A 12,826-nucleotide genomic window follows, 5' to 3' on the forward strand; every position below is an offset into this window, starting at 1 on the left:
GAGATTTTTTTAATTTTATTATTCAACATTAAATTAGTTGAGTATTGAATTTCTTAATTTAATTCAAGTCTAGAATTTCATGTATTGTAAATTTGAAATATTAATGTAGGTTAACAAGATTCGCTCAAAATAATTATTGTGGATTGAAACAATTAATTTACTATTTTTTCCTACAAAAATTTTTTAGACTCGTCCTTCAATTCTTGTGGATTAACCATTTTTTAATTGATTAAGGTTATTACTGTCTTTATACATCTTTTTTTGCAAAGTTAAATTACTATAATAGCCTTGAAAGCAACACAACAATTGGGTCTAAGAGTTTTTTCCCTTCAAATTTTACTTTTAAAACTTGACTTCAAGGGCTTAAACATAGTCTGAAGGGCAATTTGGTCTTTTAATTAATATTGATAATAATTTTAAAAATTATTTTTTATTTTTATAATTTGATATTGAATTGGTTGGAAAATAAATTTTATTGAGTGATTTTTGCTATTTTGTATGGGGTTATTACTGTCTTGAACAAATATCTATTTTAGAGTTAATGCTTGAAATTACAAAATCTATTTTTTATCATATAATTAAGTAAATATTATTTTAAAAAATATTAAAATAATTGAGTCTACAAACCAAATCATGAGATAATTGAGATTATCTAATATATTATTTTCTGAATATTTGTTTTTCCATCTTAATGTTTTTTATAAGTTAAATTATGCTTTTTTCAAGCATTCATATAGCTTTCAAATTCATAAAATTAATCAATTTATATTAGACAATTTAATTGAGAACTTGCTGAGATAAAAAATTAAATTGAAAAATTTTAAAATTTAATTATTGATTGAATTTGATAACATTACCAAAAACAAATCCCCAATACTTTTAGTATTTATTTTTAATTTAGGAAAAACAAAACACATGCCAATGAAATAATATAAGCTATAGCAGTTGAGATAAAAATCTATTTCATTAAAGATATTCAATTTGTTTCATTAAAAAAAAAACAAAATAATCAGTTACACAATCATATTTAATTAGGATTCAAATCTATTTCATTATAAGAACTCAATTATATTTTGTTAAAAAAACTATCCACTGTACAACCGTTGACCGTTACTATCATTTCAAACCTAAACTTGAAACTCCCACCTCAATCTCAAATATAAATAAATAAATAAAACCTTCTTCTTATTTATCCAAATATATATATATATATATATATATATATATATAAATAAATAAGAGTGCAGAGCAAGAAGATCACACGCTCTTCGACTCCCTTCACGCTCTGACAGAAAACCCTAAATTTATTCCCATGAATTTCTTCAAATCCGTCTTCGATAAAGATACCACACCACCCAACAACCCAAGCTCCGAGAACCCTGAACCGGCACCGGAACCGGAACCGTCAACCCTAAACCTCGCGTGGTCCTTTGACTCGTTAATCAAAACCATATCAACCAAATCAGAATCCATAATCCAAACATATAAAAAAGACCTCCATGAATTACGATCCGGTTTTAACAAAGAAACCGCCGTCATACGCCACGTCGCTTCACGCGCTGTCCATGACCTCCCAGCTTCTTTTGAATCCGGCGCCGCCGTCGCTCAACACTCCCTCGAGTCCGTCGGCCAAGTCATTGATGATATCGGATCCACCGTTTGGAATTCAACGGCCCAGATAATCTCTCACGGTAAGGACTCCGTTTTCTCAGCCGTTGATCATCATCGTGATTTGAATGATGATAGTGATGCAAGTAGTTCGACTAAACGACACCATTTGGGCGTGAAGTACAGTCGTTTCGATGCTCAAGTACGTGCATTGCAATGTGATTTGGATACTTATTGTTCTGAACCGGGGGATAAGGAGGATTATGAGAAATGGGAGTCGGAGGGTTTTGTGTTTGAAGAGAAAAATGAAGAGATTAAGAGATTAATCAGCGAAAATGAGGTTGTTAATCAAATTTATTACAAGGTTGTGCCTAGTAAGGTCGATGATCAAAGTTTTTGGAGCCGGTATTTTTATAGACTGTTTAAGTTAAAACAAGCAGAGGAAGCAAGGGCATTGCTTGTTAAAAGAGCGATCTCCGGTGATGAAGAGGAGGATTTAAGCTGGGATTTTGATGATGACGATGATAATGAGGAGCGTAATGGGTTTTTGTGGAGAGGTGAGTCAATTAAGGAGAGTGTAATTGAGAAGGAAATTGAGGAGAGGGAAGATGGTGGTTTGCCCTCACTCCCATCGCCTAACAAAAGCATGGATACGTTGGAGGAGAAGGGGAGTAATGGTGGATCGGGTAAAGACAGTGATGTGTCCATCGTTTCAAGCCAGTCGTTGCAGGAGGAAGATCTTGGCTGGGATGAGATTGAATATATTGGGAGTAATGATGAGAGCAAGGTGGAAGCTGCTGAGAACACAGCAAGTGCTGGTACAAGTAGAGTGGAATTGCATAATCGGTTTGGAAGTGCAGAAGAACAGGACTTGAGTTGGGATGTTCAAGATGAAGTTGATTTGCCTGTAAAGTAATTATTTATCTCTATGTGGTAATTATCATTTAGTTTTCCATTATAGTGCAATTTGTAGATATTGTCTTTGCATATTTCTTTGTGAGGCCCAAGTAATTGGATGTCTATCACAGTTTTATCAGATTTCATAAATGTAGATGCAAATTGATGTTATTGGGACTGCCTGCATGCAGAGGTGATATTTTATTTCTTGTGGCATAAAACACACAAACTTTGCTTGTCTTGTGCTGTCATGTTTGAAATTTGGATCCTGTCTCCTGGAGTATTCCATAGGTTTTAAAATGGTTGCTGAGCTTCATATATATGCAGGATTAGTAAAAGAGTTGGTATCTATAAATGCATGGCTTGTTACATTCTTCAAACTGAAATAAGAAATCAGAATGTCTGGCAAGAACTGACCTTGCTTATGAGTAAATGATGCTGCTAAAGTTCTGTAAACCTGCTGAGAGAGTTCATTATGTTGTTGTTCTAGAAGCTCATCCATTTCAATTGCACAAACCCCTTAAATGATTTGGTTTTGCTGGACACTGTAACTTTGGTAATCTAATTATATATGCAATCCCTTTATATGAAACAATGAGAAAAAAATTAATCATGCATTTCATATACACATGCCTTGGTTGGCACTGGCGAGGCCAAATATCAGAAACCAAGAACCAGATGAGAATAGCTAATATATAATGCACTTTGCATTCCCATATTATTGGATATATCAACATACATCAAGAAATCATCTCCAGTGCTTTAGAATTCTGCTAAGTTGACATGACTCTAGCTTGAAGGAGTAGGAAATACAGACATCACTGGTAGAATCAGAAAAGAATAGCAAGCTTAAATCTTTTGCTCAATGTTAAAACAAGCCTTGACATTGAAACACTATGCACAAAGCAACAGTGGTAGAGAGTTTCTTTATGATACAGTGCCTTTGATCACTCTAAACCAATACTCTAGACACCCTTCCACGAACAAACCGGCAGGATGTACTTCAGTAGGACTTCTGACACAACAAATATTACAAAGGCATGCAATTCTCAATTATATATGTTTCCTACCGTGCTTTGACACCATGATTTTGCGCAACTATCAGTTGTAGAGATCAATCAATCATCACGGGATTAGCATGAACCTGAAACAGGATCTGAGTAGAAAAGGAAATGCTGGCATTGAGGATGAAGATCTAAGGATCAAGATTTGACAGGCGAGATAGTATATCAATTTCCTTGATGATCAATTACTTTTCCTCTTCGAACTGTTCATCCTCAGCGCCTGATGAGGACACTATTTTATCGATTTCCACAGAAAAAATTTCAAAATTGAAAAGTGTTTCTATATACATGATTTCAAAGGAAATTTCTTAAACTATTTGTGTATCTATTACCCATAGCATCTGGGTGCAATTCGAAAGCATAATTACCTTTTCCAGCTGAGAGGTTAAGAAGCAACTTCAACAATTTTTCATGGTTTTTTGCCAAAATCATTTTTACTTCTCTTGGCTTGCTAGGATTAGCAACAAAGACCTGACGTGAGAACAAAGACAGGGTTTAACACTTGGAACCATAAATGACATTTATGCTGCAAAATATTTCACCATCATCGAAAAATAAAGGACTCTTATTTGATGAGCATTTAACACAAAGTCAACAATTGACACTGCCCAAGGTGCATGAGGGCCCATGTTACAAAATCTGGCTATCCGCAAAGGCGCAGCGAAACCACAATCACACAATTTTGACAGCATCCTAACCTTTCAATCAAGGAAAAGGTATGGAAAAAATCTGTACTTATAAGTTGCAACTCAACCAGGCCAATTCCAAAATATTTTCATCTAAACGAAGCAGCCAATGCCATGTTGACCTCTATTTATCCCTCATGTCTACTCAACAGCCAACTTTATTTTTCCTTTCATACAATTCAATTGTCATCTTTAACGTCTAGGACACTGCTTCTTTGCAAAGGAGGCACAACAAAAACAAGAACAGCTGCGGCAATCATCTTGATCAAGCACGAAATTTGGACGCAGATTGCAAGCAAAAGACATTCAGATAGATATCCTTACACTTTGTAGAAGTTTCTTGCATCAACTAAGACTCTCTGCTACTGTAGTGAAACCTTAAATCGAGATGGTGTCTATGTTCCCCATGGAAATTTAATAGATGATTGCATATCAAAAAGACATTGAACAACCATTGGAAGTTCCCCTTAAAGTTTATCTTCCACTAAAAAGCTGTAGTATGCAAATGACTATTTGTTTTTATCATAAGATACGGACACCAGAAAGACCAGTATGAAATAACCTGAGATGCATTTTTTTGGGGTAGTGCTGATAAAAATACAACACACACAAGAAAACAGCTCAGACAATTTAAATGCACTGAAAAATACCAAATACCCGAACAAAATTAAAAAAATGAACACACTTCAGCAACCCTTTTTGGAGGGATAAAGAAAGCGGGGAGATGGAAGGGTAAAGGGAAAGTCCATGTTTAGTTTTCACTTGCCCACCAAACATGACCTATATAATTTCACCAAAAAACTTAACATGAAGGGAAATTTCAGCAAGAGATGATGCATATCAGACAGCGATTGCAGTTGATTGTCTGCCCTATAACTTGACTGATTTATGCTTTGGATGGGGGTAGCAAAATTAGCCAATGTTGCACTTATCCTAGATAAGCAATCTCCTTGGTTCTAATGGTATTGGAACACCTTGAAGGCCAAGGAATCATAACATGACATGATAGCATGGGAAATCGATGTCCTACCATATGACCAAGCCAAGAGCACAACTAGAAAAAGAAATACATACACTAAAGAAAAGGAGAGGGTGAGGAAGATTCTAAAACCTTGAAAATGTGGAAAGCAGCGATCTGAATATTTTTGCTGGAGTCCTGCCCAGACAAATGAAAGAAAAATCAAGCAGGGGAAGGTCAACGACAATAAAAACAGTGCATCTCAAAATAGATCTTACACAGAAGGCCCATCTATCATATAGCACAGGACATGCCTGGATAAATCAGAACTACTCTTTACCACTTACCAGACAGGCACAATAAAGCTACAATGCGTTCCAGACTTCCAGTGAACAGAAAAGCATGGTGAAACACAAAGTGATCCAAAAACTCATATTTGAGTTATATCTCAGTCACATAAAATGAATTATGTTTTCTCACTAACAGTGATCAAAACTTCAAGCCTTTGATACCGAAGTGGCCTCTTATTGCCAGAATTTATAGGTCAGTAATATCACATCTTTTAGGGCCTTTCTATCATTCAAAGGTTTCTTGCTTTGTCACTTTTGGTTTGACAAAGATAGCATTGCCAATTAAAAACTTATGGTTTCTTTTGATTGCACAGTATATCAAACTAGTCGTACAAAAAAAAAAAAACATCAAAATTGAGATGCAAGAAATAAAAAGTGGAAAAGAAACGACTTGATACCTTCAGCAAAGTCATCATGACTTAAAGGTACCAAACTTCTAGAATGTAGTGCTTCATTATATGAGAGCTCGGAGGTTCCAAAAGGAATTCTGAAAGAAGCTAAATCAACATAATACTGTTAACTTATTGATCAAAGCAACAGCAGAGTGATATCTGAAAAAGTACAGTGGAAACTAACCTTCAATGATTGCCTTCTTGTCACATAATTAGAAGATGTCAAGAGTTTTTCATATAGTTCAAAGAACTGGGATAGTAGTGCTTTAAGATTAGCTAAGAGACACTTCTTACACAAGCAAGAGAAAAGATAAAGATAATTGTGAAATGGAGCTATTATGGTAGTAGATTTGCTCAACAGTCTAGACAAATATTAGGAGTCCAAAATCCAATGACTGTCGTATAATTCATTAATCATCACAAAAAGAGGTTCTTGTTCAAAGCACATTCTGGGTATTCTTTAACTAACATATGCAGATCAACAAATTTTAAGTAACATTTCAACCAAGATTGGCCTCCCTATATCTATCTGAAATCATAAAATTGACAAGCAAGTGTACCTCATCACAATGTGCAGTAAGATACTAAGCAACCACAGTACCATGTTATGTCAGTAAATCCTGGCAAGCATACCAAAACGTTTAAGAAGTAGGAATAAATGGAGGCACAAATTTGAACAGATAAAAGGGAAAGGAAACACAAGAACTTACAAACTTGTAACTCTGACCTTGAAAGTAGAGAAAGCATCGGAAGCAACATCAAAGTTGGGCAATTCCACAAATTTGAAGAATAACTCAAAGCTTGCAGACTCTAATATGCATCTGAAACATCACTACAAAAATTATCTGTGTGAAAACTTAAAAACTTGCTTGTCATAATAAAGAAATAAATCATCAAAAGCAGCATTGACTGTAACAGCCATTTTAAACTTTGAGTAATTGTTATAATTGAAACTGACTGAAATTTCAAATCTCAGAAAGGCAATATGCTAATAATTATCAAATTCCATTAACAATCAGTGGAAGTGGGGCCATTAATCTCTACAGTAAATTAGTTAGTCAATGAATAAATTATATCAAAGCATTCAAACTTTGGAATTAAATAACTTTAGCAGCAGTGAGCACAGTTCAAATTGCCATAACCAGTGAAAGATCGCAAGGACCAGGGTAGAAGCAACAACCAATGAGCACAACAAAAAAAAAATCATAAAGAAACCCAGGTCACGCATGAGCAGTCCTTTCCATTGATGGAGATGATATCACAAAAGGTATTTTACAAAAGTATGGAAATCACGAAACAGATCCCAGTGAAATCAGCTTGATAAAACTAAATTCTAACCAGCCCCAGGTCACTGGTACTCAGACTAAGAGTTATTAATCTCCTATTTTCCAGGGAATCTCTCACATGAACCATTAACTATAAAAAAATATTTTGGAATGTAAACATCAAATAATGAATACAGAAAAAAATAAATACAGGAAGGAGTTCTACCAAATAATGTGTTGAAATTTTCACAATTCCACAGGCACAAATCTCCATGTGTTTCTATTCAGGAAAAAAAAAGATATGCAACTCCTCATGCTTACAAACACATTATAAAAATCCTCTCCCCTAAGAAGGTCCAAATTTCTCACTGTGCATGAGAAACAGTGACTGCGCTGAGCTGTTAATGAGAACTCAAACCTCTTGCTGTCTCACACTTATGGGTGACATAAAAGCTATGGATTCAAAGCCCCGACCACCTGAAGTCTCATCTCAAGAAGGCCTCCTATGAGTGTGATTGTAATCCAATGGAGTCAAAGGTCATCACAATAATGGTAATGATGTCTGATGATCATAAATACAAACAGATGAGGATGCCAAACTACAAGAAAGTTCCATGAAGATGAAGCTTACATATAGGCCAAATAAGAAGCACATAAGAGTCACTATTTCCATATTTCAATACTAATACTTTTGTGCACTGAACAATTATTCAAGGATGAAAATAGAGCTCCTTCCACTGATACCATCAAATTAAAATTTTTAAGAGTTTTAGCTATAACACAGTGGCCACAAAAGAAATAAAAAAAGAGCTTGAATGTCTTACTTTGCAAGTGTCGGAGGTTTTATGCATTCCCTTAGCATAAGTCCACAGTTCAAGGCAATTTACTTGTTATCATAGTAGCTGTTCAGAGAGTAAAACCTTAAGTCTCATACAATATCACTTTGATGAAATTTCTTATTCACAGAGACTCCATATGAAAAAAGCAGCACGTACAACAATATAAGAAAAATTAATGTATTTTTGCAGCAGTAATATCCAGATTTGCAGGAAAATCTGGAAAATTTATCTAGGTTTAATTTTTTTAATGCGGTATTTTATTAGTCCTAAAGATTAATTAGGTTTATTAGGTTTTTCCTACTTTAAATAGGACAACTACTATATTAGGTTATATAATTGTTCAATACAGAGAGGAAATCAGTTTCCAAATAAAATTTCCAGCAATTTGCTTTTGATTATGACTCAAGTTACTGTTAGCTGTAACTCCAAAGAACCCTAGGTATGAACCTTAAGTTTTCTATCCTTCAGGTGTCATTTGAAGAAAACCTACTAGTGTGTCTCTAATAGTTTCTACAACTTCCAAAAACTCAAATCCCTTCTTCCAACCATCACACAATAGCAAGTATGATTTAAACCTTCTAACAGAGAAAATAATCTTGAAACAAATAACTTTGGGCACAAAAACTAGACACATTTTATGGTCCTTAAGCAAAAACAATTTTTTTCACTTCGTTGACTAGGGTACTATTTTCTTATGATACCCTTATGAAAAAATTTAGAAGGATCTTTGACGTCAGTTATTCTCTTATTTCATTTTATTTTCCCGCAACATTATCATTCTGAATTACAATTTGGTAATAGACACAAAATTCCAACTCTTTTAGATGAAAGAACCCTGTTTTCTTCTTGGGCAGAAAATGTTTTCACATAGCAGTACTAAGGAAGACTCCATAAAGATTAAGGACGCGTTTAAAACAACATTTCCCAAAAATTTGATTTTTTTTGCTTAAAATTAATTTTTTTATATTTTTAAATTGTTTTGATGTATTGATGTCAAAAATTATTTTTTTAAAATAAAATAAAAATACATTATTTTTTATGCATTTTCGAGTAAAATACATTTTGAAAAACAACCACTACCACACTCTCAAATACCCCCTAAATACCCATACAAAAAAAAAAAATGATAATCAGAAGAAACCAAAGACCTATATCCCGAAAGGCCCACAAGACATGGTTCTCTATGTATTCTACAGAGCAATATCCGGAGTCAACCTTCTGCTTCAACAATATGGACCAGCAATGGACTAAATCCTTTCTCGCCTGCATTTCAACATAAACTAAGAAATTATAATCTCTTCTGCGGCAACCAAAAAAAAAAAAAAAAAAGACTAAACAGACTGCATGAGCTAACCATAGGAATGGGGTAGCAGCAGCACTTACTTCCCATCCCAAATTTGGTAACTTTTGAATCATAAGAGCAGGAACATCCTCTTTGCAAACTTCAAGTGCTAATTGCGAAACTTGATCCATATTCGCTTCTACCTCCCCATCTCCACACAGCATACATCTCAATGTCACAAAATTCTTCTCCACCTCTTCCCATGCCTGTTATAACTTTCAAAATCAATCAACAATCAATTAAATCCCAATGATGCATCCAGAATCACTAAAAACCCTAATTTTCGCCTCGCAAATTGCATTTTTAAATTTAAAAAAATTGTTTTCGCCAACTGCGTTTCACATAACAAATAATTACGTCTATGCATCCTAACCACCATCAACAGAATTTTTAATTTTTTTATATATTTCTCACAATTGACAAATAATTACATAAACAAAACAGTAATTATGTCTGTATTTAATCTAATAAAACAAGGAAAAATTAATCTGCAATTGATCATCAAATAACAAGCCAGTAATCATTAAATAAATAAATAAATAAAAATAGAGAGAGAGGATACCTTTTCGAGGGCTTTAACTTCAACAACGGTTTTGGTATCAAGAGCCATGAGGCTATCTTTGATTGTTTTCACCACTTCTTGTGGTGTCTTCGGGCGTGACGCCTTGAAGAATGAAAACGACATCTCGTCGACCGATCGATCAAAAAAGGCTTTTTTTTTATTAAAAAAAAAGTATTATTTCTACCCTCATTTATCACTCAGGCTTGCCATAGCTCTAAATTGTAATATATATATCTATTATGCTGCCGTATCTCTGCCGTCTCCCTGTTTTTCAACCAATGGATTTTGGTTTAATGTAACCTTTCTTCTTCTTCTTCTTCTTCTTTTTAACTTTTTCTAAGGAGCTCCTCCGACTGAGTTTTGATCAATTTTCCGATGACTGGTGAGGTGAAAGAAAGACACATATATTAGTCGAATTACATGTGGCTTAGCACGTCAGCTTAAAAGTGACAGGTGTTGAAAAATAAAATGGTAAAAAGCATATCTATTAAACTGACCCGGGTTCGATTATGCACATCTTGCTATAATCCATATAATTCAATTGATTTTATGGGTATAAAAATAATTTGAATAATCTATTAAAATATAATTTAATTAAAAAAAATTTAAAATTATTTTATGTGAGCAATATTACGATAATTATCACCCTAAATTAGGAATAATTAAGAATGAAATAAGTGAAAAGAACACGAAATTCTTGTTTTTTTATCAATAAAAAAACAAAATAAAAATTGTTACCTAGTGTTTTGGTCAATAAAAATCCTAATTGATTTCAGATTTCAAGTAAGAGGAGTAATTGCATAAAGAGAAGATATTAGAACCCTTAATATATCTTATCTAATATAAACTGTATTGTTTATCTATATAATATAAACTAAGAAAATATTGTGTTTTCTAATTGTTATTCTATTTATGGTAAAAAAAAGTTTTTTTTAATAAAAAGGTTTTTATCTTATCAATTTAAAACCTAACTATGCTAAAGTCGAAAAAGAAAAAAAAAGTTAGTCTTTTTATTTAATACATGAAATGCATCTTATATATAAATTTATAATTCTAAATATTAATAAAATAAAATTTTATTTGGTGTTTTTGAAATATATGTCAAATTCTCATTGTTTTAAAAACTAATTATTAAATCAAAAAAATACATGCAAAGTAAAAACTATTATTTATGATTTTTTTTATATAGAAAAATATGCAGGTATAATCTATTTTTAAGAGGCTTAACCCTATGCAATAAAGACAAATTGATAATTTTTATTTTAACAGCTCAATCAATCATAAATAATCATTAAATAGTTCCAAAACTATATGCACAACTAATAATTTGTCCCCAAAACTAATAATTTATAAAATAAATTGTTTAGGGTTAGGAATTGACTTTCCAAGATTGTGGTTGTCTAGGGGTTGTTAGAAACTTTCCAAGGCAGCTAGGTAATCTCGGCAGCATGTTGAACCATGCAACACTACCACTGTTGACACGTGGAATCACTCGCTCTCTCTATTGAAGGAGGAGAAACTAGTAAATCTAAAACTTCTCTATCTCCTCCTCGATTCGTTACTAATGGTGTAACATACAAACATTTGTAGAGGGAGTTCTACTTTATTGAAGTTCTAATTTTCTTATTGTTTTTTATTTCAAGTTTGTCTCTTCTCCTTACTATTGTGTCTTGGCACTGCTATTAGTGGGATAAAATTTTATAGTGTATGAAATTACTACATCACCTCTTGGATCCCCTATTAGTAGTGCCATAGATGGATCTCTATAAAAGGAGCTATGTTACATTGAAGTTTGATGTCTGCTTTTATTTTTTACCCACGTCCTATGTTGTTGGATTAGAATGGATCTCACGGTGCTATACCAAAGATGATGTGATGTCTTCTCCTAAGAGTAAGAGTATCGAAGTAATAAATAACCAGGCAAAATTAGGAATGAACAATAAGGAGGTTAACTATATAAATTATAAATAATAATGATGATGATGATGAGTTAAAGAGGACTTTGAGATGTAAGATTAATATAAATATCAAATAATGATAAAAATAATTGTTAGGTTAGAAGATCCACTAATGGTATTTCAAACAAGTATAATTTAAACTATTTTCATTACTCAATAAAAACCACACACAAAGGAGGTTCTAATCAGATTATAAATTGTTAACATGATTACATTAGTTATCTTATTCGAATAATGCTAATATTGGTATGTTTTGTCAGGTATTCATGATTATAACTTATATTAACAACAAATTAAGTTCTTTTCATAGCATAGGTGTCGGTTATATCATATAGTTAAGCAATGAAAGTGCCAAGTATTTGTTGTATCAAGAGTTATACAACATAAATCTAAATTAACCATTTAACAAGCAAAGTATTAAAAGTGAACAAGATTTCAAATATAAAACATGTTAGTATCAAACATTAAAGTCCATATTGAGTTTATACTATACTTATTCTTACATCATTACTATAACGTTTTCACATTGATATAATAAACTTAACTAAACATAATGAAGAAGAGAGACAAAAATAAACAAGAAGAGAACATAATTATATAAGTATAATAAAGGAAATGAAAGGCATAAACAAAATATTAATGAAAATAAAACTTAAGCACTACAAAAATATAAAGAAAAAGAGCAAGAACATGATCTTAATTTGAAAACCAAGATGTTAAAATGCATGGCAAATGCCTTCTTTTATAAGTCAAAGTTTGGAACTATTGATTTGATGACTAATTATTGAATGAGTGACCACATCTTGACTTTGGTAACAATCCTTATCTTTTTATTTAAAAAAAACATCATTTCTAACATCAGAATTTGAACATATTTGATTAGTACTTAAAAGTGCATTTTTATC

At 32.7% G+C, this 12,826-nt stretch overlaps 1 protein-coding gene and 1 pseudogene across 1 annotated transcript; one reads left to right on the forward strand and one right to left on the reverse strand.

The window, feature by feature from the left end:
• Positions 1-1,218: 1,218 nt before the first annotated feature.
• Positions 1,219-2,728, forward strand: LOC105112174 (BSD domain-containing protein 1-like). Its single transcript, XM_011007772.1, has one exon. It carries the CDS (start codon positions 1,313-1,315, stop codon positions 2,522-2,524), a length of 1,212 nt encoding a protein of 403 aa, XP_011006074.1. The 5' UTR covers positions 1,219-1,312; the 3' UTR covers positions 2,525-2,728.
• Positions 2,729-3,181: 453 nt separating this feature from the next.
• On the reverse strand, positions 3,182-10,424 carry LOC105112175 (calcium-binding protein 39-like; annotated as a pseudogene).
• Positions 10,425-12,826: the final 2,402 nt, after the last annotated feature.

The sequence above is a fragment of the Populus euphratica genome, unplaced genomic scaffold, assembly GCF_000495115.2.
Source record: "Populus euphratica unplaced genomic scaffold, PopEup_1.0 scaffold327.1, whole genome shotgun sequence".
Lineage (NCBI taxonomy): Eukaryota > Viridiplantae > Streptophyta > Magnoliopsida > Malpighiales > Salicaceae > Populus > Populus euphratica.